At 44.3% G+C, this 24742-nt stretch overlaps 1 protein-coding gene across 11 annotated transcripts in view; it reads right to left on the bottom strand.

Moving 5' to 3' along the window:
- The window catches only part of NRXN2 (neurexin 2), a 1698261-nt gene that overhangs the window by 735104 nt on the left and 938415 nt on the right, over positions 1–24742 (bottom strand). For all 11 annotated transcript variants that reach the window (XM_069207993.1, XM_069207988.1, XM_069207998.1 and 8 more), the window contains 3 exons: positions 7894–8055; positions 5229–5667; positions 2584–2967 (listed from right to left, as the gene is read on the bottom strand). In XM_069207993.1, coding sequence (XP_069064094.1) covers positions 2584–2967; positions 5229–5667; positions 7894–8055 — 985 coding nt within the window. The remainder of the gene's footprint in view (positions 1–2583; positions 2968–5228; positions 5668–7893; positions 8056–24742) is intronic.

The raw sequence follows: 24742 nt of genomic DNA on the forward strand, positions 1-24742 counted from the left end.
GAAGGGAAATACAATAAGGGGAAGGGAAGTTACCAAATAAGCAAGCAAATTAAATTGACAAGACAGCAAAACATTTATATTGGCATTGTACACAAGAAGCCTTTTGACAGCCAATAGCTAGAGCCGTCAGTAGACAGTACATACAAATGCTTCTTGCAGCTTTGTTTTTATAAAAGTTCTAGCTATTTAAATTATCACAATGAAAGAGCATAACATGAGTCAGAAGGTTGAATGCTTCCTAACTTCTTCACTGCTGAGTCTGTCTTTCCTTTATACTACAATCCGTGAGTAGGTATCTCTCTTCCATTTTTGCGTCTGCCACAGAGCTACGAGTCTTATTCTGTGTTGAATACGAGTCACATTAGAGGGTTAGAGTGAATAGGAAAACCACTGTTTTCTGAATCTGTTCCTGGAAGGTTGAACATCACCGGTAATGTTTCCATATGGCACCACCACACATCTTTTTTTTTCAATCTGGCAGAGCTCCTATGTTTTCTTGTGCAGGAGACACGTCAAAATCCTCCTAACACACATTCCAGATAATTTTGGTATGAATTTCACAAACTGAGTTCTAGACTCTGTTAGGTGATAGGGGTCATACCAAAGCTGTACTCTCTTAATATAAGTGACAACTATCTCATGGCCACATTACTAGTAGTTGTTAGCAGCTGATTGTGGCAGCGCAATACTGGCCATTTACCATTCACTGTCCTGGGGCAACTGCCTTAGAGTGCCACATAATGGGTCTCCTTTGTCCTCATGATTGTATGGAGTATGGATGATAGTACCTGGGTGCTTCAGAGTTAAGAGGTACTCCAAGGCTGGAGGTTCACAAGGGTAAACAACCAGAACTTTATGAGTTTACCAAACCTGGTGAGACCACTTACTGAACATAACTGGCCCCAGAGGGAGTTCCAGGTTTTGGCACCAGCAACGGAGAATGCCTGGTCACCAAATTTGACGAATTTGATTTTAAGCACTGCGAGAAGAGTAACACTATCAGAATGTTGCACCAATGCATGCATCTGCTGTTGACATAATTATGTGTTGGAAAAAAAGCTCACTGAGGAGTCCTTAAGACTCTTATGACTGTTGTGTTGCCTGTCGAATGACACTGAAGCTGCCTTGGTTATTCTACATATCAGGCGATAATGCCTGACGTATTTACCTTTAATATAAGTTCTCTGATTCCTTTTGTCACCGCTTTGAGTAAAGCACACCCTTCCTCCTGGTGCTGTGCTCTGCTGCAATGGTATAACATTGGTAGTCATCACAGGAGGAACCCAAACCAGAGTACTGTTACATATGGCAGCAAGAAGTGAAAAAGGGGGTTCTGATTTCTTTGTCTCAGCGTGTGAGGTAAAGCCCAAGAATCTTGAGGCAATATTGGTCGTTTTTACGGGAAGGTAAAGTCAGTGCTGGGTTAGTAAGTAAGGCAGATTGACCCATGTGTGGGTCAAGCAGTGCTGGGAGGGATAGAGTTTGAGGAAGAAAGTCATTGCTAGCGTAGAAGACTACCGGGATGAATTTGTGAAGGAACATATTTGGGATACAGAGCTACCTGGCAGAGTATCGAAATGACGACATTGAGTTGGTTCCTCAGAGGCTGAATGCCATGCAGGTAACAATACTTACAGCTTGTTGATAGGTGGGGAAGAACAAATAAAAAGGTGTCAACAGAAGTGAAGAATTCTCAATACAGTAGCGTTGATAAGGCCTTCGTCAATAAGAGGAGCATTGTTTCATGCTGCGGGCCTTTGCCAGATGAATTCAAAGTCCTGACCAAAATGTGGAAATGATGAGGACTTGAGGAAGGGAAATGGTGGCAGGGCAGGGCACAGATGTGATGAATGGGTGGAAGACTATCATTTCAGTTTTTATTTTTTTAACCATAGGGTGCACCTTGTGTGATAGTGTTGAACACTGGTGGGAGAGTCAGTAGTCTTGGACTGATCGGAAGGAACGTAGGCTGAGAAAGAGAAGGTTTGGGCGTCATCTGCAAAGAAGAGGTGGGAGAACTGAAATGCCGAGATGTCACTAGTTTAGATGGAATAGGAGCCCCAGGACTGAAACTTCTAGGACGCCTGCCAGTGGAGCCGAGATGGGAGCAGAGGTGGGTGTAGCACCTGGGTACTGTTTATGAACCGTCTGAGAAGTAGGAAGTGAGTCAGAAGAAAGTAACATCTAGGAAGAAAGTATGTATAGCATAAGGGAGAAGATAATGATACTGAAGGCAAAGAAGAGGATGACATGGTTTAGAATGATGGCTAAGTGACTGAGGATGGAAATTGGAAGTTGAGACATAGGCTGTCACAGTATCTCTCTAGTGGGGCCTGCAGAAGATGTCAGACTTCAGGTGCCATCAATAATTGCGGGAGTATGGAAAGTTAGAGTGTTGAAGGCTTGATGTTTGGTGATCTTGGAGAAGAAAGGAGATAGCAGCACCAACATTATTTGGTCAGCATGGCTGGCTGCACAATGTTTTTGGGTCGTTGTCTTTAGAGCTACCTAATGAACACCCTTCTCGAGCCTAATGGTACGTAAGAATCTATTGGTCCACTCTTTGAACGCAATGTTTCTTACCTAGCTCACATGTCTTTCCCAGATACCCCGTGCCGACGCAGTCACAGATGAAGCGGTTCCAGCCTTCTCTGCACTGCCCCCCATTGCGGCAGGGGCTGCTACTGCACTGCTTGAGAGTTTCACGGGAGCAGAAACTGCTGACCCCAGCAACGTTCTGCACTTCGGCCAGTCGTCGCACATCCCGGCTCTTTCCATCGATGAACAGGTCGCGCACGCAGCCTACATAGCCATAGCTGAGGAAGGCTGTCCACACCTCCGGGGGCAGGATCAGCTCGGCCCGGCTCTCAGGTAGGCCCCCCAGGTACATCTCACTGTCAAGGTCCAAGATTTCACTCTCCCCGCTTGCCTGGAAGGGAGTGCTGCGGCTGTTCACTGAGATCGAGCCTATGAAGTTTGAGAGAAAGATAGACATTATTGTAACAATTCACCAGAAGAGGAGACACTATAGCGAGGCAAAAACAGAAATAACAAGTCAGAAGAGGTGAGAGTTCAAAGGTGAATAGAGGAAAGGAGGAACAAGGAGAAGATAGATTGAAAGAGAAAATAAAAGGGTAGAGTAGACATTATGCTACAACCGGTACTTAATCTGCAGCAATGATGGCAGGTGATGGGCACCGGCGCTCATTTTTGGGTATCAGGACTCTGTCATAATCAAACTTGTGCTCAGAGCTAGCGAGAGAAAGGAAGACAGGATGAAGAGAAAGATACAAAACAATGAAAAAGAGAGAAATCTGGGCTGATAATCAGGGATAAAAAGAACGAGGGAGAGAGACAGAGTGACACACACACAGGAAGTGTTGGAAGGCGTGAGGTGGAATCAGGAAATGTATCCTTCATGTTCACCAGTCACAAGACCGCCAACAGACTCCTAATAAATACGTTGGCCCCTGCACCTATCTATTTATTTATGTATTTATTTGAGTACGCAAGCACTGGCGACAGTGCCTTCCAATTAAAACATTTAGTGACACCAGATTTGTGTGTTCGAGGAAGAAAGGCGCTATCTTACAAATGTGATATTTTCTGCCAACGTGGTTTGTCCTAAATTCGAACAGGTGCTAAATAATTATATTTACTTGCAACTGTTAAGGCCTTCGGTAAGCCACGGTATCTGTTTACCTCCTACCGTGAGTTGCCAAGGTGTCACTGCAATCGCCAGGAATGCTTTCCTGGCTTTGCACAAAACGGTGGTGAAAAACGCATAATTTACAGAGGAAGGCTACATTTAGAAACATGGAATAAATAAACACCAAGCTGAGGCGTTGGGTGAAAAGTAATAACGAGCCAAATAACAGTTTTTCTTATCCAGTCAGGCAGCAAAACTCCTTCCAATCAGATGACATTGAGGCCCATAGTGATACTTTTTTAGGGTCGCCTTGGTGCTGCTTTTTGACGCAAAAGCGGCGCAAACCTACAAAATACAATTGTATTTTGTAAGTTTCCACCGCTTTTGCGTCAAAAAATGACGCAAATGCGGCGCTAAAAAAGTATAAATATGGGCCTTAGTGGAAGACCAGCGTTCATAAGCCAAAGCCACTGCTTGGTTGACAACTTTGCTTAAGGTCTCATGGCAGTGAAGGGGTCACCTGATGACGATCAGCCGATGACACTACGTTCGCGTGGCACCAGGGTGCCAGCTGCACCCATGAAGCACAGTGGTGTTGCTATTATTGGTGCAGCAGGTGCAGTGCACTGGGGCCCAGACCTCCGAGGGGCCCATTGAACCTTCATAATTGCTAACTTTACTTACCCCAACAGGATTCATATGGACCATTTTCCTTGCTTGCACCAGGGCCCACAGCATCCTTGCTATGCTACTGATGAAGTGTACACCGGTAAACCGCAATTATTGTTTTGTGTTTTCTTACTGAAAAAAAAAGATCTAGCTTTGCCCATCTTCGGTCTAAGATGTGTGGAACTGAGGGTAATTAATTCTTATTCTATCTCATGCCTTTTTAATTCACCACCTGACACTTTTTATCCAATTCCTGTAGGTTCTTTTCCATCCCTACTTTCTCATTTTTCACAATTTTTCAGTTTTTCACTTCTTCTGTCCCTCCCCTTTGTATGTTTCTCTCTTGCTCTGCATGAAAGTGCACTGCAAAAAAAAGGCCCAGTCCGTAAAAATGAGTGCTGATAGGTCACGCCTGCAACCACTGGCTCAAATTAAGCACTGCTGACTGGAAAATGGTTTGAATTGAAAATGCCTCTTAAGCAAGACTTTACCTAATGAGAAATTTCAGAAATTTTGTAAACAAAATTCCCTTGGGTATAATTTTTTTAATCCTGTTTACCGTCCACCCATGCTGTTGGCGTAAAAGTGTGACTATGTTTACCCACTGGTTATGCTTGGCCAGCTAAAAATTTGATCTGGCATACTTTACAATTTAAAAGATGAAATAGGACATCACTAATATCCCCTCTCCAACTCCTGCTTTGGAGAAACGTGTTTGATGCGCTGAGATTAATGACCAAAGTAAAACTACATGGCATTTTCCTGGTGTCACTGACCATAATATCCTGAGCATCTCCCAATCTGCATTATTTTGTACTTGTAAATTTAATGTTAACAAATATTCATTGCTACAGATCAAGGAGGCTATTCATGACAGCATGTCGACATACAGCTGAAAAGAAACCCCCACCTTTGCGTCCATCTCGCTGGAAATCCACGTGGCACCACTCGCCATCATTAACCTTCTTGTTTGTGGCCTTCATCTTGATGCCGCCCGAACCCATATCTAGGAGAAGGTAGAGAAATCCATCAAGCAGCTCCACCGCAAAGTAGTCAGCCTTTTGCTGGCGCTCAGCCCGGCCTTCCCGGGATGGGTGCAGTTTGCCGTGGCTAAACAGAAGCAGGCCATTGGGCTCGGTGGTGCGGAAATCGAAGGAGATGGATCCTGTCTTCTTGGTGTTCCACTTGGGCAGGGAGATGTAGGCCTCTGGTGCCTCAAAGGTGACAGGGTCCAGGGCTGCCACGTTCTCACAGCGGAAGAGCAAGTCGCCGTTGATCTTCATCTTGGGGTCACCTTCTTTGGCCAGGCGCGACAACTCCAGCTTGAAGTCATTGTTCTTGTAGATGACCTAGGTGTGTGGGGAGCAATAGAAAGAGGTGTAGGTGAGGTGGAAGCAGATTTTAAGAGGCAGTGTGTATGTGTGTGTGTTTAGAGGCATCAGCAAGGAAATAGGAAAGGAGTTATGTTGGATATTTACTTCTTAAGTAAATATTTTGTACATTATTCCTCTTTTTTGTCTCTAATCTCAGCCCAGCATCTTTTTCTGTTCCAATTCCTCCTTATCCTCCCCCTGCACCCTTGACTAGCACTCTCTCACCCTTTCCTCCTTTCAGTATGCCACTCCTTCACACATCTTTCACCTGCTCCTATCATTTGTTCTAGCACCCTCTCTTTTAGTACCCATTCCTTTTTCCCTTGCTTCTCCCTAACTTTACTGCTTATATGCTCCTATTTTCTCTGACTTTTAGCGCTCATATTAGTCTTGTTCTTATATTTCACAGTGCTATGTTCTGATTCTTTTTCTTTGCTCGTATTCCATCTACTTCTCCTCTTGCTATCCTTCTCAGACACTCTCTTTCTACCTCATTTCTCTTTGCCATCTCCATCACCCTTTGTCCACCCCTGATTTTTTTCCCTGTAATCCTGTCTCATCAGTTCTTCCTCCCTATTACCCCATTTTCCATCCCACCTTCCATGCTCCTTTCTTGTCCTTTGATTTCTGTTCTTCCTTTCTTGTATCCACTTCTCTCTTCTCACCTGCCGCTAGCCCGTCCTCTCTGACCTATAGTGCTGCATGCACCTTTCTATTCACCCTAATTTTCACTTAACCTTTCTCTTATCTTCCACTATGCTTTTCCCTGGGACACTTATTACTGTCTTTCTTCTCTAATCTCTATGGAATTTCCTTGGCTCCCATCATGAATCATTACAAACCTTTGACATCTTATATTTTGCATTCTTGGTTTCATACTCCCCCTAGCCTCTCCCCACCATGAAGAGGCATATTTGGGGGGGATGGAGAGATACCCCCCTCAAAATCTCAGTCAAATCTGTAATGTTGCCTGTAAGTAGCCGAGATTGAACAGTGGCTGGCGCTCTGCGAAGACAGTGTGGGAAGGAGGGGCAGCTGGGATGTGATCTCAGCAGCGCCTCCTTCAGCTCAGCAGCCATGATGCAAGGAAAGATGCTCTGTCAAACGCTTACAAGGGAAAGAAACGAAGCTGCACACCGCCGAAGGTTGTACAGCACCAATGAGTTAGGCTTTGCTGGGTTCAGTAGACGACAGTGTCCAAAAGTGACAAAGAAAGATGAGAGGGGTTCACGAAAAAGCATATGTTTTTCTCTCTTTAGCTAACGCTGCGGCCTGGGTGCTAGACGGATGAACGGCCGGGGGCGACGGAATGGCACTTTTCTCCAGGAGGAGAAAAAAGTCAGTCAAAAAGATCAATTTTTAATTTGGCTGTCAGGATGTTAAAGCAGGCATGTCAGGTGCCTCGACACAACATTCATTAGATGAACGTCGGGAGACAAACGCAGGGGGGAGAGGAAGAGCACAAGGTCACCGAGACAGAAGGGATTCAGTGGCAGCAGGGAAGGGACCGACTGCTTCATACTCCAGGTCTCGGAGGCAGAAGGGTGTGTGATCGAAATCTGGAGCTGGGGCAGGGGAAAGGTGGACCTATGTGGAGCCTGGTAATAAAATAACAGGGGGGGGCTGAAGGTCAGGGCAGGACTATAGTGAATCTGCAGAGCTGTGTGCGGCGCCCTGTACTGAAATAGTGGGTGAAGAGCTGCAGGTCAGGAAGAAGGGGTATCACCAGACATGTGGCTGGGCCCAATACTGAAATGGATGAGGGCACTGGGTTGGGAGGTGATTTAAGGTGCACAGGCCGGGGGGTGGGTGGTTGGGCGTGCGTGTGTGTGTGTGTATATATATATATATATATATCAGTACCAAAGTATTTCTGCTACATAGGAATAACATTGAGCTACATTAACATAGCTGTGTAGGTCCCAGTTTAGGATTTGCAAATATGCTGAAGGTCATGACAGGGAGCAACATTTGGATAGATATTGAAATATTAGAGGTTGCTACAGAGCATAACTGAGCTGTATAGCAGGGTGTGTCTCCGTACTCAAAGAGGATGAGTGGGATGGTCGGGAGTGAGGCGCACTGAAAGAGTTATGTGTGGATCTCACTGCTAGAATAGGTGGAGTGTGGCAATCAGAACTGAGGTGCAGTTTGTGTCTCTCTCAGCCTTGCCCACCCGAGCCCAGTGGCAGGGATACTCACATCCTTCAGACAGCCCATGAAGTTGTTGCTGACCGGAGAGCCGGGTAGGTCGGCTGTGTTTGGGCTACCCCCGATGTAGAAGAAGTCGTCGGATCCCAGCATGGTGTAGTCTTCCTGAGTGTAGCCGGTGGAAGTCAGGATTCCGTCTACGGAGATTGTCACCTGTGAAACAGTCACACAAATAGGGGAAGGGAACGAGGTAACGGGGAGGGGAGAAAGAGACATAGGTTATCCTCGTGGCACAGACCGGTCGGCAGGACTCAGGAGTGACGCACCAAACCCATTTTTATGTCTGCTTGTTGCCGATATTCCAGCTGAATGAAGAACGTTTGGTAGGACCATTGCTGGGTAGGATGTTTTGGTGAGGTTTTCTGCATTTCCGGAGCACAAGATTTGATGGGTTGTTGGAAGCACAGCAGCCAGCTTCAGGCATGCGGACCCATTCTTGGATAACTCTTGCCACTGCACCCATGAATCTGCAGTTCCACAGCACTACAGCTTTCAGAATGCAACAGTCTGGCAGAATAGCCATATAGAAAAATCAACAGCATGTACTGGGCCCACAGCGTTCCCCAAAAGGAAGAAAGAAAATGGTTGGTGAAGCAAGAGAAGAAGGAAGAACAGAAGGAAAGTAGGGTAAATGTCCTTTAATAGATGTGTGAGTGAGTTACGTACATTCAAGGAGGACTGTGGTTGGAAAAGGCTCAGTCAGAAATATCTTGGTGGGATATCGGCTAAGAGTTGAAGTCCACGGATGGTGGGTCTTATCCGAGAATGCGGATGACACAACCAAAATCCACCAACTCCCCCTCTGGGGTACAATTCCCATGATGCATCTACAGTGATCTATAACCTCCACACTTAAAACGACCAAATGTACCAAAAGAGTTGTCCACTGAGATGAACCTGGAGCAAGAGGAAATTGTTTTCTTTTTTCCTCTGTGGTAACTGAACTGGTAAGTTCGTCTGTTCTCTGAGCCATTCGATGAAGGACACAGTGTCTCTTCCTGGATGATTAGATGGGATGTCTGATCAGAAATCAAAGCTGTTTTTCTGTACTCGCTAATGCATCTTTACTGTGAGTGGGTGGGCTTGTACCTCAGGGAGCAAATGTGAGCGAGGGTTTGTCTTCTTTCAGGGTTCATAACTATGTAAGGATGTGTTGTCCATCTTGGACTTGAAAAGTGATATGTCACAAAGCGATGTGGCCTCATGTAAAATATGTTTAGGTCTCTGAAGCTCCCTCCACCCACAGTAAAAAATGCTCTCGGTTTTGATGACCGAGTAGGTCTGGCTTGTTGCCAGTGTCTGGCACCCTCAGTCTTAATACCAGTTAGGTCCTGACCTGCTGCCAGTTTTTATGCACTGATCAGGGGCTGTTAAGTGAGGTGTTCTGAAGGGGTTGGGCCCTGATGCCCTGCTCTGGTCCTAATGCACTGCAAGGGTAGGTGGGGGCTGCTTGCCCAGGAACCTAAATGAAGAGAGGAGGCTCTATTTTCACAGATGATTGTGAAGTGTGAGAAGCAGTCTCCTCTCTCTGAAATAGGGATAATCAGAAAAAGCATCCTCTCCGGAAACTGGAGAAAGTGAAAATATGTCTCTTTCCTGGGACCAGGAGTGTGTATGTGTCTTTCCCTGAAATTTGAAATGATAAAGGGGAATCTCCTCATTGAGAGATTTAATGTGCTGGAGACATCGTCTCCTCAAGGGATCAGGAGTGCAAAAAGCAGTTTCTTCTCTGAGGAATCTGGGTTGCAATTGTCAGTATAGCCCACAGGGGAGCTCTAGTGCAGGCATTTGCCCCTCCTCTGAGGGTCCTGGGGAATGAGACACTATTTTTCTCTGAGGGGTCTGGAGTGTGTAAGGCAATCTCTCCTCTGAAGGACCTGTCGTGTGTGAGACCGTTTATTCAGAGAGATCCTTTGTATCAGAGGCAGTCCCTAGGCGGATGGATCTGACGTGGTAGGCAACCTGTCTTCTAAGGGATCTTGAGTGTGAGAGCTAGTCCTCCTGTGAGGGATCTGGAGTGTGAGAGGCATTCCTACTCTTAGGGACAAGGAGTGAGTGAGGTAAACAGATTACTTTCAAAGGAAACAAAGATAAGGGAGGCCTCTGAAATTTGAGAGAGGGTCTCTTATCCAAGGACACGTGGTCTATAATAAGAATTTTTTCACAAAATGAAGGAAAAGGAATAGAAACAGGAATCTCTTCCATATCAGAAACATGAAATGTTTCAGGTGACTTCACTTTAGGAAAATTTAGCTATGATTGGAGCTTTTAATCCTTAGAGAAATTTTTACCATGAAGGATAACATATTTTTGTGTGTCAGTACTAGAATGGGGCAAAAGATGATGGACTGGGCCACATTGGTCGGCTTCATAAACATAGCAAATCACTTTGGAACCTGAGGCGACAAAGTGGGGGAAGTGAAAGCAGAACAATTCTACAAATCATGGTAGCTGTTGTAACTGTCCTGAGGCAGGCCACTCAGTTTCAATTTTAGCAGAAACATGCTACCACATGGCACGGTAACCTGCATAAAAAACTAACTTACCAATCAAGAAAAACGTTCTCAATCCTAACAAAATGTCTTGTTTTTAAAATCATGTAACACATTACCGAAAGTAAATATATGTGCTTTTCATTTACTGACTTCGTTTTAGTAGGTGTTCACAAAATGTACTGGAGTAATCTTTCACCCTCTCTCTAGCTAGAATGCAAGTTAGCCCCTTATGAGATATAAAGCTACTCTTATATTGGGTCTGAATTAGTTTGCCATTGTCTTACATAAAAATAAAAACCCACTTTTGGACTGTGAAACCACCCTTTACCAAGATGAGTTATTATCCCAGTAAAATGGTTTACACGTGCATTTTCTCATCATTTTTTATTGCAACCTTAAGGTTATGTCCAGTGGGTATCTTTGACCATGTGTGTTTTATAAGAGGAATTTAAGGATTGAGACTGATCTCTAACCTCTAGGAATGGGTGGCGGGATTAGATATTGCCTCCTTGTGAACTAAGTGTGATTGGGACATCCTCCCTCTCTGAGCAGGTGCTGCACTACGGTCAATTACAGACGTAGATCTGGGACCATAAACTTCAACAAATGTCTCAAGCAGTACAATAGATGGTCTCCCTGAGGGTGGCGAAGTGCAATAGCAAACAGTCTCTCTTCAAACAGAACCATTGAGATAGAGATCACTATTATACCAGCACTGTATCTCCATGCCCTTAAAATGTGAAAAGCCAACCATTTGTGGGAAGATGTAAAATAGTGCACTTTAATTGTGAAGGAAGTTGTTTTTTTTTTTTTGATAAGATGTATTTTACTTCTTTTCTTAGTCTGTTGTGCGTTCGAATCCCTTTAAGCTTCAGAGTAAGATGTGAGAATGAAACTCTCCTTCTGCACGTGGTTGCCATTTCATTCCACTGAAGGATGTGAGATGAAAGCAGAAAAGATTTTACTTACAGTAAAAGGAGACAGTGTGATACAAGGGGTCTGATTAGAGGGATATAGCATGATATAAAGTAGATAACAGACTGTTTTTTTCATAAGGTGCCTTGTGCGAACAGGGGCTTTCTTTCATCGGGTGGACAAGAGAGAGTTCCTCTTCTTTCATATAGGGATGGCTGGAAGTGAGGGTAGACTATTCCGTTAGAGAGAGAGGAAGGTAAGGGAAATTATCTCTTGTAGCTTCAGAAGTGGTAAAATGGCAGAGAGGATCTGGCCTATCTCTAGAGACTTCTATATATTTAAATTGAACCACTGCTTACTTCAGAGATTAAGGATGCTGGGCCTTATGTACTACCATACTGGTCACAAAGAATAGTCATAAAATGGCGCAGTGACATTTTTGCACCCAGTAGTTTACTTTGCGAGCCGACCTGTCTACTAATGGGTCAATGCACAAGATAAGGAATTGTGACTCCCTTTGATTGCCTACCTTAACACTCATGCTGGCCTGCATGGGACGGCAGCACACTGCCTATGTGAAATTATTTAAGATTTTTTTTTATATCAAACTGAGATTCTTAAAGGAAATAGGGCTGCTTTAAAAAAATATTTTTGAAAAAACATCAGTAAGAGAAGGCAGTAGCCTACTAAACCATTGAGCAGGCAGTGATCCACCAAAACACTGCTTACTCCCCCTGAAGTTGCCACTATGATTCCCAAAGGAGGGGTGGTCCAAAGAGAACTAGTTCCCTTTTGCAAATCAGTTGCCATCTCAAATGTGAATCCGTATCTAGTCAATTGTTTGTGACTGGAATTATGGTTGCAAACCATTGATACACAGGTTACCGTTTGGTAATTTGGTAGGAATTCCCCAACCACCCCTTCCAAATTGTCAATCGATAAGTTCTAAACCCATTTATCAATTTGGGGAAAAAATATGGATTGCTTAATAGGTTTAGTGCATTAGAAAATGGCTTTTACAGGTCACAAACTCCCTGATCACAGTGCTTGCAACATATAAAAACATTTGTACATCTAATTCTTCATTCTTACATACAAAAATGATGGATGTGGAACAAGACTATGCCATTTCCAATAAGGAAAGTTCTACCACACTTTGTCTGGTACCTATACAGAGTGGTAAAGGGCCAGAAAGAACGTAACCTATACATAGAGCATTAGAGAATGATTTTCTTCTGTCCAGGTCCGGCATTTCTACACGGTGAGGCAGGGAGCTAACAGCTGCACAGCGGGCAGGTGAGAGGAGCCATAGATGGCATAACTACAGAGTTGTCTTCAATAATGGGACTGCCAGAACTGTGTCCATGACTTAGTGGAATCAAAAATAGATGTATGAAAATATAGGCAAGCAGATGACCAACTCTATGCAGCGCAGATCCGGCCACAGCTTCCATTGGTGGTGACAGCTGACAAATGTACCTGCTTTGTAGAAATGATGTCCTCTAAAATTTGTAGTGTGTCTTTTGCTCATTTTGACATTATGTTCTTGCTGATACCTTTCAGGAAATTCATTAGAAGCTCTGTCAGTATATTTATTGTTTTAGGACTTTGAAATGTGGCATAATCACCTCTGCCTTTTCAGTCACATGCCTAAAGGAACACTATACTTTAGCTCAGCCATCTTCCCTGACTCAGGTCACTTCCTCAAACAACAAAGTATGTCTTCTTTTCTTCACGGGATGTGCTGAAAATAAATCGACTGCTGCCAGCCGTGTTAAAAGGGCCCAATTGACTATCACTCTACCGCTCTTCACACTATGACAAGAGCATAGAGGAGGGAAGAGAGACAGTTGGAAGAAACAGCAGTGTGTAAGAGCGAAAAGGCGAGATAGGACAGAAAGAAGAAAGAGAAGACTGAATGAGAAAAAGAAAAACATTTTTGTACAGAGCAAACAGATGGAAAGTAGAAAGGAGGGCGAAACCGTGGCTGAAAGTTCCAGACCCATCAAATCTTGTGCATCACTTCCAGATGTGCTTTTTGGTTGTTCTTTTTTTGGGTGGGAGTGGGTTGTTTGTGTGTTTTAAACGGAAGCTGGGGAAGTTGACGTAGGGGGTCGTTTCTATATTAGTCTGTCCCCTCTTTCCATGGGTGGCTGCTTGTTAGTACATCAAACATGCATAGTTAGATGGAAGCCCGGAGAGCGTAAGTGAGCGGCAGAATCCCGGGTTGGTGTCATCTCTCTTTGCCATGTCTCGCTTGGTACCTTCAACCTACCACTGCCACAAATTTTACCAGAGATAACGCCAGGCTTCCACCTCCATATTGTTGACGAGGTGGCACGATAGCTACACTTGAAGATATAAAACAGAACGAAAATCAGTGCATTTGAACACACCTGTTCTATTCTATAACAGTCATAAGCTAAATTCTTTGAAGATTCTGATTTGTTTGTCAAACCTTATTCTGTAAAAGGGTTCACTGCCGCCTCGATTTTAAAAATGGTTGACCAGATGTTCATTAAGCTGTGACTTAGCAAGCACAATGACCTCCTAATCGATCGAATTAACTGCATCTTTCTAGCAAGCAATCCGGCATATTTTGAATGTTTGTATAGTTCAGGATATGCATCATTTTTCATGAACATCTGTGAACACCTACCTAGTAGTGGGCCCGGAAACTGCTTCTTTCAAATCTGTTAAAAAAGCATGGCCAAGGTAATGTTTCAACTGTACTTCACTCTACATGTTGTCCTCTCGCACCTATCTTGGGGCACATTTTCTAATGACTTTGAATTAAAATTCCATTGGAAGCATTCTAAGAGTAAAAGGAAGACAGGGAATAAGAATAATATATGGGGTGTGGGAACGCCAGTACTACATCATCGCTACATTTTTATACCCTCATTTCCAACTTGTGACATAGAATACTAAGCATCGGTTCTCTGGAAGATCATGGTCTCAAGCCTACCACCAATTTAACATATTTCAAAAGGCTGCTTGGCAGAAACAACATCATTTCTGCACATTTATCCGGCTGACTAATGCTTACAGGAGGCACATGAAAATGCCCATGACGCTGCCTTAAAGATTTGCTTGACTACAATATGTCTCAGAATATCTAAAAGTACTTGGTTAGCTGAGATGGAATGTGTTTTAATGCCCCCTTGAGTGAAATTGCCACAGTCTTCTTAATAATGAGGGATACTGCTCTTGTAGTAACATATTGCTTTAGAAACAATCCAGATAGGGCATCGAAGGATTTTCACCACACATGAGAAACAGGATTTGAAAATTCAATTGGTCCCCTGTTAAATTAAATTGACACGTAGGTCTCACTTGACTTCTTGTGTCTTAAGGGTCTCTCTAGCTCTGCTGAAGTGAGGCATCACAAAGAAACTGGGCACGAATATTGGATTAGATAAAAACATAAATACCTTGGTAAAATGAAGTGTTAACAACCCTCTATATGTGAAAGACAAAGTAAGCAATAAGATCCTGGGGGTTATTACTGCTCCTCCTGAGAGACGAATGCCGCTAACAAGGTGGATGAAGAGAAAGCTAATTGAACAGCTTTCTTTTGGCAAATGATTTGATCAAAAGTAGCACCAAACCAAATTAAAGTTCCATAAGAGAGTGGGTTTCTTAAGAGTATGTGACATATAAGACTGTAAAAATGGTTTTGCTACATCAACCAAAAATTGATATGTATTATTTTGGGTGTTTTTATGCCTGAGTGGCAAACTCCAAGTTCCTTGGGAAATCAACTTGTAAACCTGCTTTCTCAATTTAAGCTACTGAAGGACATAATTTTGTAATTTGTGAAGTTTAAGAGTTAACAGCTTCATACACTGTCCAGCTACAACTCTGGGCTCCTAGCTCTTGCTTTGCAACTTGGTGCAATGGTCCTGGCAGGGCACATAACGTTTGTACTTGAACAAAAAAACAATGGGTGAATGGCTTGTACTTCTTGTACTTAAGTTTATCACCTGTTAGAAATTAGAGAAATGGGTCAGAAATTTCCCTCTAGGGCTTCCAGTTTCATTTTTTTAAATGTTAATTATCCTATGTGAAATCCAAGATAACTTTCACAACTTGCAGAGGCACTGTAGTCATGAGAAGCAAAGTTTGTGAGGTAAAAAGGGGGGTAGTAGAACGATGGCATTTCATTGGCCCCCGAATGCTGCTAAAACATTAAAAATCATCTGGAGTGGTACATACAAGGGTGCTGCGAGACATTTACAGTGAGAGGGTATTCAGATCATGATTTAAAACAATGAAATGTAATGGAAACTGGAGCTCAAAGCAAGTAAGTGCAGAGGATGGGAGCGCTGCAGTATCACAGCACCCCTCGTTCCAGAGATGAGTGCCCCAGAGATGTCTGATGCACGTTCTACCTAGCTTTTTTAAATCAACCACTGAACACCAATTTTGAAATCCCCCTATTTTACGGGAATGGCACAGTTTGCACAGCGTCTCTTCCTCTACATTTTTCATTCCTTCAAGATGACCAGCGACAAGGGACATTTTGATTTTCTGGCGTTTCTCTTAAATGTTCATGACCAAAAGGCTGGGAGGAGAGAACCAGAATGTCCCTTCTATTAAAATTTGTAGTCATGCTGTCTGCGTAGACAAGTTCCATGTCTGCGGCACACTCTAAGTACTGGATGAGAGCTAAAGGGAGATGCTGTGTAACTCTTCGGCCAAAAAGCATGTCGATCTCTGGTGTACCTACACGAATGTTTTTCCTAAACTCCACATAGCATGTGTTGACAAGGTCGGTTTTATGTGACAGACCATCAAAGAGGCCTCCTTTTATGCGATATGAATTCAGAGTCCATCATGATAGAGCCTGTAGAGACAACCAACAGCTCTGTCTTGTACGCCTGATGAACCTTAAGAGGAGTTGGAATTACACCTCTTCCATCTTCAGCCTTGAGCGGGGGCTGCATTGATGCATGGCAGCATGAAAAATTGGGTGCTCCAAAAGCCACCATGACTGGCATATCATTTCTTGCAGAATATTGAAGTTGCCAACAGTGGCTATGGAGGCAAGAAAACGCTGGGGACGAGCTGATAAATGTTGTAAGAAGCATACGGCCGATTCTTGCTTGTTCGTGGTCTGGCAGCATGCCAAAATGTTAAGTTGCAGATTGAAATCTGAGCTTGAAGCTGATGACTATCACCATCTGAAGGCAGGACAAGGTCTACTCTGCATGTAATGTTTGGCTGATCTAGGCTTGCTGCTTCAATAGTCCATGCCCAGGTGGGAATTATTCTAGAAGTAACTGATTGCATGAAGGGCCTGCAGTGTCAGTTTCCTTACATATCAGAGGTAAAACGTATCACATTTCCAAATAGAGACCTGCATGAAGCAGGTTGGATGGGAGATCTCAATCAACAGGGCCGAAATCTGAGCAGCAGTGGTGACCCTGAATGTGTCCAAAATGGGGACTGGTTTATTTAGTAAAAGTCTAGAATTAGTTATCATTATCCTGTCTTCTCTTCTGTGAAGACCTGAGAGGTTGCTGTGGTCCTAATTTTATGGTGCTTGAATCCATTAGTAGCACTGGTAATATATCTGAGGATGGTTTCCAATTTTAAGGGTGAGGATGAGCTAAGGCAGTAGCATTGAGGCAAACTAAGAACCCGATCTACCAAGGGTTTTACACATTCTGTGTCTATGGCAAAATGTGTTAATATATACGGGTTTACCTGCATTATCTTTTTTATGATGCTCAGGACTCTGGAGTTCTGAACTGTCAGTATCAGGCACCTCACCTCAGTAGGGTCAACTTACCTTTTCATCACTCTGAGGCGTTTAAACTGAGTAGTGTCAAAATGGCTGTTAATAATACAACTGTGTTCCAAAACAGAAGAGGTTAGATTAAAGTGGCAAACTAAACATTTTTATAATGCTAGGCTTAGTTGACCTCCATACACAAAAGTATAAATATACCTCTTGAAATCTCTGCTTTTAGATGCGGACATATGGTGCTTCACAACAGCCAGGCCTCCTCGAAGGCCATTAGAGCTAGTGCAGAGTTGGTTTCATGTCTTGCTTTGATTTAGAATGAACCTAGGTTATCCAGGATGTACCCCCTGTCAGAAGCCCTGGCCTGTAACAAACACATCTTATTTCTTTGTAGGTGAGTTTAGGTAGCTGCAACTTCAATTTTTGCAGGGGCTGCAGAAAACAAATGCTTTTGACTTAAAACTGTTTATGATCTCGCCCTGGGTTTCCTGAAAAGCAGCAGCTAAATCAAACCTAAGGTCTTGCTAGACTTGCACTCTGAAGCCATATTGTGTTCTGGCCCTCATAACTAAGGGCAATGAGAGTGTTCAATGGTCTAGCATGAAAGCCTCCATCTCGAGGGGTCACTGCAGGAACGATTAAGCCTTAAAGCTTTATGCAGATAAGAATTTATATTTCTGTAAGAATAGTGGCTTTTTCCTCAGTCTCCAAATCGTATTTGTCCTTGGCAGGCTCCGCTCATGTTCAGGTGGGGGCGCTGGTGCTGGGAAAAGCTTTTTTGAAGAGACTGAGGAACAAGAAGGGGTGTCTACTGTTCTTGATGAATTTCCTGTGCTTCATGACTTTAGCTTTTTGATCAAGGACTCTGGACTGGCAAGAGTAAATGCACTTCTGAAGTACACTTTCTATCGAAGGAGGCGAGTGTGTGGAAAGACTCTCAGTTACAGAAAAACTCTGACTGCGCCTGGTGTACATCTTCATGAGCTCTGGGTCTCTTTATTTCTCATCTATGGTTTGCTGGTTGCAAAGCATGGAGCCAGCTGCATTGCCAGCGGAATCGGTGAGCCAAGTGACATTGGCCCCGAAGACCATAAGGGAAAAGGATCAGCAGAGTATTCTCTAGGCACCTCTGGGAGAGCAAGTAAAGCATAGGTGCATGTAAGCTATACTTTGAGGATGATGACTTTGATGAATGTCTTTGGAACCTGCGCTAGTTTTAATATTCATGCAGGTGAATGTTGCTTTATTCAACGGATGACTGATGTAAATTATTGAATGTAGGCAAAAAGTGTATCCAATAACTACAGAGTTGAGGATCAGGTCATGATGGAAGATGCTATAGAGGTGGTTTGCAAGAAGAGCAGTCTTCGTTTGATTACTCACGGAAGCTCCGGCCTCTTTTTTCAGCAATCTGGTGTGATCTGTGATGCTTGTAGAACCAAGTAAGAAAGGTGGTAGACTCCCACTGATTCCATTTTTTGGCTGTACAGCTAAGCTGCAGATTGACTTTCTCCAATACAGAAGCCACGGTGATAAGAGAATCAGCCAGAGACTTCATGCAAGTCACACCAGTCATTTTCAATCACAAGTCTCCTTCCATGGATTGCACTGTTTAGCTATCCTCTGAAAGGAAAACAGGGACAAACCACAGCCATCTTGACAGGTTCGTATAGGGAGCTATGTTTGTTTTAATCTACTAGTATAACTCTGACACCAGGACTTTAGTAGAGGAACTTGACCAATGGTATTTCGAGCTCAGGGAAGTTGCAAAACGAGCTACTGCACAATATCTAGCTAAGGGAGCCAGACCAAGGCCCAAGATAGGTCTATCTATCTATCAAGTTTGGAGGGTAACCTGTAACTATGTAAATGAGTTGATTTTTGGATTAATTGTCTATAAGTTCTTCTTTTGTTGATATTCTGAAAATCTAGAATAGATATGACTCTCCTGAAGTGACACTGAGTACATCTGCTCTAGAGTAAATTCATACACTAGCATCGTAGCTCTGAAAGTCTTTGCTGCAAGTGATTTTCCTTATATGGTATGTCCCCTAACCCTCTTTAATAACCACATGGATATGGGGTTGTGGGCTTACTTATAGTGCCCAAACATTCAAAAGACAGAGGAATAACACCCAGTATCAGACCCTCTAAGCTGAATCTATCTGCTCTTGTAAGAAGTTCCTATGACTTGTACGGAAGTAGTTGGTCCACTGGAATATGTCTTCATCTGTTGGAATGGAAGGGTGGAGTATGGGCCAAAACAGACTTTAACTGACTTAATGGTTAATCTACCGAAAGGTAAATCGGGTCAAAGCATGCATACCTTGATCCCTGCATGAGTGGATGTCTCAAACTAAACTATTGGAGAAGGACCTTGAAACTGGGTTCAAAATGATGAATTTTTGTACTCTTCCTCAGGTGAGAGTGTTCAGTGCTGAGAGACAGAAAACCCAATGGTATATAAGGTCTTGGACCCTCATGCCAGAAAAGTAGTAAGTAGCCACCGAAGCCAGTCGCTGTCACCTACTAGTTGGTAGCGACTAGGAGAGGTAAATGGCGAGGCACCAGAAGGTGTGGGCTCAATGTGGAGGGAAGGAGAAAATGCACCAGGTAGTGTGAAGCTTGTAAAGAGGAGAGGCCCATGAGATGCACTACATGGTGTAGGGCTGGTCACGCTTAGGGGTGCAGGAAAAGCAGCCTAGAGTATGAGGCTTGTCATGTGCTGAGATCCAGAATACGCACTAAAGGACTTAGGGCTGGTCACGAGGAGGAGTAGGAGATGCACCAGAAAGTGTTTCACACATATGCCAAGAGTCGCAGAAGATGCACTACGGAGGGATTGGGATCATGAAGAGGGGGGTGCAGTAGAAGAACCAAATGGTATGGGGCTCGCCACGCAGATGGATGCAAAATTTTCATACCCTACCACAGTGCTTAAAATGGGCCGGTACTGAGTACCAGCACTTTTTTATTTTAAGAGGGAGAGTACCTGCACTTCTCAAGAAAAACGTAATACTTTTCATTGGAGAGTACCGGCACTTCTCAAAAACAAGCAGATACTCTGAAACAGAGCACCTGCACTTCTATTTTTCCATTTCAAGCACTGCACTGCCAGGCTTGGTCTTCCTGAAAGAAACACCTCCTGGTCTCATCAGAGGGTAGTGGTAATTCTGAAAAACTGGAATGGGATAGGCATGCACGTGAAGCGGTAGGACCGCTGCGGTACCGACCAATAACGGTAGCGAAAAAGAGAAGTGGCCGTCCGAGAAATTCAGGCTGAGGCCTTGAGGAGGAAAGGTGAACCCTACACTCTAGTAGAGCTGATTTGTCAGTTTGGGGTACCGGTAAACTTCGAAAGGCAGTAAGGGATGAAGCAGCAATGGCAAGGCCTATTTGGTTATTTGGTTGCTTACAAATACGAGAATAAACACGGCAGATCAGCATCTGGCAGAATCAGCCGTCTTTTCTGCCTCGTCATTATTAAAGAGGGGAGCTTTGCTTTTTAAATGTATTAAAAAAATATGCTGCATGACGAATGCAGGCCCCTCAAAAAGCATGGAGCTGCGCACTCCCCCCCCGCCCCCCGCGCCCCCACCCACCCACCACCACCACTCCAACCAACCCCTACCGACGGGCCAGGGGGACTTTTCATCTCAGTGTTTGGATTTTACCCGCTCCTCGGTCGCCATTTGTCAGAACGAACGATGTGTGATGAGGACACGACGCGGTGGCGTCTGACATGGGAATGCAGCCTGACAGGGAATGGAGGAGTAAAGAGAGCGGATATCCGGGCAGAAGTCCCCATGCGGGAGCATAGTCGCGGATAAGAGGCCTCAGAGGGGAGGATGTCGAAGGGAAGAGGGTCGTAAGCGGGAGGATACTAAAGGGAAAGGATATTAAAAAGTGAGGTCTCACAGGGGAAAGGGCGTAAGGTCCTGTGGCTCGGCGGGGGAGGGCGCGGGGTATTTTGTTTGAGATACAGCGGCCGCTCATCACATTCTCCCATGTGGTGGCACTATTTTCGTTGCGCACTGCACCCGGGCAGGATAGCACATGACCACGGGTTAAAAGATTGAAAGGATAGTTCGTTGATGGTTTCAGGCTCAAAAGACATAGCTCTGCAGCAAACTTTCTTTTCATTCCCGTTGTCCCAGCATGCACTCCTGGAAATCCCCGCTCGAATCGTACCTTAGAAGTATGCTCCCAGATACTCACTTAAGCTATGGCATGAGCCAGTATCTAGAAAATCCCATGTTCTGCAGTAATCATTTGGAAGAGAGTGCATTCCTAATTCTCGGTTTTCGCCAGCTGTCCCCGCAAATTCAGCTCATGTCCCGGGTTTTTTAAGAGGGCCGACTGAAAACGGTGAAAGGTGCCTTGTTATGTTTTCAAATTCACTGACTGCGGCTGTTATTTATTAGAAAGCAAATTAATTAACAGTCATAATACCGGCTTAATTTTTTTTAAATTGTATTTATGTACTTGGTGCCTCTTCTGTAATTCTACGTTGGTGAGCGCTGTCGTTCTGTGCGCTTGGTTGAAGTAAAATGACAGTCCTTTTAATTTTGTGAAATGTCCCGGTTTCGGCTTTAAAATTCTGGTCACCCTAATAATGTGTCGAGGAGATTAGCTATCTATACCCCAGACAGCATTTATCTCTGCATTGCCTGCCCTGTATTACGACTCCTACAACACCAGCCACTCAATTGGACCAAATATATATTTTTTAAATCACTACGGAAAGGAACGGTGCCAGCCTAGTCATAGCTTTCTAGGAGTCTAGAAAAGTCCTAACCAACGGTAATTCATAACACGAAATGAAAAAAGAGGGCAAGGCAGCGAGAATTGATCCTGAGCAAAGCAAAGAGCACGCGTTGTAGGAAGTAGCTCAGTTCCTCCTGAGATCCGGCCACCCCCTGGGGGTGGGGCTGAGAGAGAGACACCAACCACGCAGAGTCGCCCCCGCAGAGCAATCCAGCGAACGCAGCGGGGAGAAGGGATGTTAAGAGGAGAGGGGCAGCAGGGGAATGTATCATATTAGTAAAGAAGTATTAGGTATCTTGGGCAAAATTATAAATCCAGACACAAAAATGGGAGTTAGTACACCAACGAGACAGAGTTCAATCCAACAGTATTAGTACAGTTTTTTAGTCATATTAATCGGAAAGAGAATATTGTCGAAAGACTCGGTTGTGAGAGAGGTGGCATGCAGATGACAGTGTGGCCAGCACCATGCAGGGAGAGGGGGAGGGCCGCTGAAGGGTCGAGGGGTCATGCAGGGGCCCTCCAGGAGGGGAAGGGAAGAGTTGCCACAGATGTTAGTGCGCAGGACAAGGAAGAGACCGCATGCCACCCAAGACACAAAGATAACAAGGAAGGGAAGGATCTTTTTAAAAAAATGATGGGAAAATATTCCATATGTCTTCGTCTAATGGGAGCAAACTCGGCTGGTTTGGATCTGGGTAGATGGCTTCAGGTGGCTGATGCAGTGCTGGTTCTTCTATTGTCTTGGTGGATCCTCTGGGAGTAGAGAAAAATTGGTGGTTTGTTGTATGCCATTGACAAAGATGAAACTGGGGTACACCATGCAACATCAGAAAGGTGGCCCGAGGTTCTTTGCTTAATTTGTGTAGCGGCAGTGATACACCTAATGGCTGAAAAGTGAAACGTGCTTCAGTCCAGCTGTTCATATGAGTTAAGGAGACCTACACTGATCCTCCTTGTCTCACAATTATTCTCTAAGTGGTAGCCACAGACACTTCAGTACTGAGCCTCACAGCCTCACAGGCCAAAAATAAAGAAATGTCTAGACCACTTCAGTTTGAGACCAGGTGCACTCCGACATACCAGCAGTGAAGTTTGCAAGAAGTCTCCCATAGAGAACCTCCAATGAAACATACAGCCCCTAAACTGGGGGTGTGGAGCATAATCTTGAATGATCTAGTCAAGAGGACCGTGTGAGACGGAGATGAGAGGCAGCACAAACTTTGCCTTTATCCTTTGAGGTTACAGAAACAACGGAATAATCAGGAGGGTGTGCAAATGCATTATAAGCAAGAGACACTTCCATCACTGCATCATGAGCAGGAATACTGCAGGGACCAAGCCGTAACCAGAATGCTCTGCTGGAATTTGACTTTGACACATGAGATCTGCTGGAACCCAAAGCAGTTCATGGGCTTTCTCCAGGAAATGAAACCACCGTAAGGAACAGAGAGAGTGTGAATCCCTCTACAAGTAGGACATAACTCAGATGCACCTGGTTATGAGATTTAAGATGTGTGCCTCAAAGATAAATCTTTGCATTCTTCTGATAGGAAAGTTAACAAGTTCTTGAATCTAATGAGTAGCAAAGGCCGCATTATAGAAGTGCCCCTGGGGTGCAACAGACATGTGATCCCACTTGCACTCCACCGGGTCACTTTGGTAGTACAGAAAGGGCCACAGACACTTGTGCGTCCCTGTCTGTATACAGAAGCGCTGGCGCACATATAGCTCCTGCGCTATCACTAGAGGGTGTGCCCCTCATTTGCAGGTGGGTGTCGGCCCATGCAAACTAGGGAATCCTTTTGCCTCTGCCCCGCATCATATTATAGTAGTTGGCACAGAGGCAAATATGTGGTCAGTGCACCCCTTGATGGCAGTCCTCTGGAGCGAGGAAAGGGGAGTCCTACGGATCCCCCAGACATGCCCTTGCAGGCGGGTGCAGTAACCGACTGCACCTGCCTGCAATGAGATCTCTAAAACCCCTTAAAAGTGCAGACGGGTGCTGCCTGGCACAGTGAAACACGGAGCGACTTTAAAGCAGCTGCTCTGTTTTTCACTTAAATGCACTGCCCCTATAGCAGCAGGAGTTTGTGGCTGCCCTGATGCAGCACATTAAATGCAATAGGGCTCACTTGCTCTTTTTGTGTCCAGCACACCTGTTTTTAGGTCCGCCCTGGCGCAAACACAGAAAGTTCACCCTATCTATAATAGGGCCCCTGGTGGCAGATCTCAGAATCTGGTAACGTTTTTATCAGAGTCAACCAGTGCTGGGGGTGTGCATGGTATTGCAATTGGTCTTTGAGGACAAAGCTTTACAGGAAATAAAGTCCTTGTATACTGTGCACCAGGGTCATACTGACCTACAGGGCACTCTGGAAGTGCCTGAAAGGCTGGTAGGACAGATCACTGCGTAGGCTAGTTTTTTTGATGTTTGTGGACCTCTTTTATTGTCTGGTGGGCCGTGCCATTTTCCCTCTGCTGTTACCACAAACATTGACTGCAGCAAGCACACAAGCATGAATTCGTCCATATCTTACAAAGACACACAATACAGCTTGTGTTTACAAGTTCAAAACTGCTCTGATTTGCGAATGTGAGCTACTCTTTTAGCTTTCTGATTTGCTAATGGGGCCACTTTTGTTTTGGTGCCTAGGCCTATTTTCTGTTCCAGTCTGACCTTGCTACGCACTTTACAGAGATAAGGGATCTGTTTAAACATTCTTTGATGAAAATGCCAATAGATCAGAACTACATATAGAGGTATATAAATGAAGAACTGGTGGTTTCCATGATGGTGCAACAGAGATGTAGGCTTTACCAGAGCGTTCTGTAGAAATAAGGCTGAAACATTTTTGGGAAAATACTAGATTTTGCATTAGATCATGGGCTAGTGAATAGTTCAGAGAGG

Source organism: Pleurodeles waltl, chromosome 9 (genome assembly GCF_031143425.1).
Source record: "Pleurodeles waltl isolate 20211129_DDA chromosome 9, aPleWal1.hap1.20221129, whole genome shotgun sequence".
Classification (NCBI taxonomy): Eukaryota; Metazoa; Chordata; class Amphibia; order Caudata; family Salamandridae; genus Pleurodeles; species Pleurodeles waltl.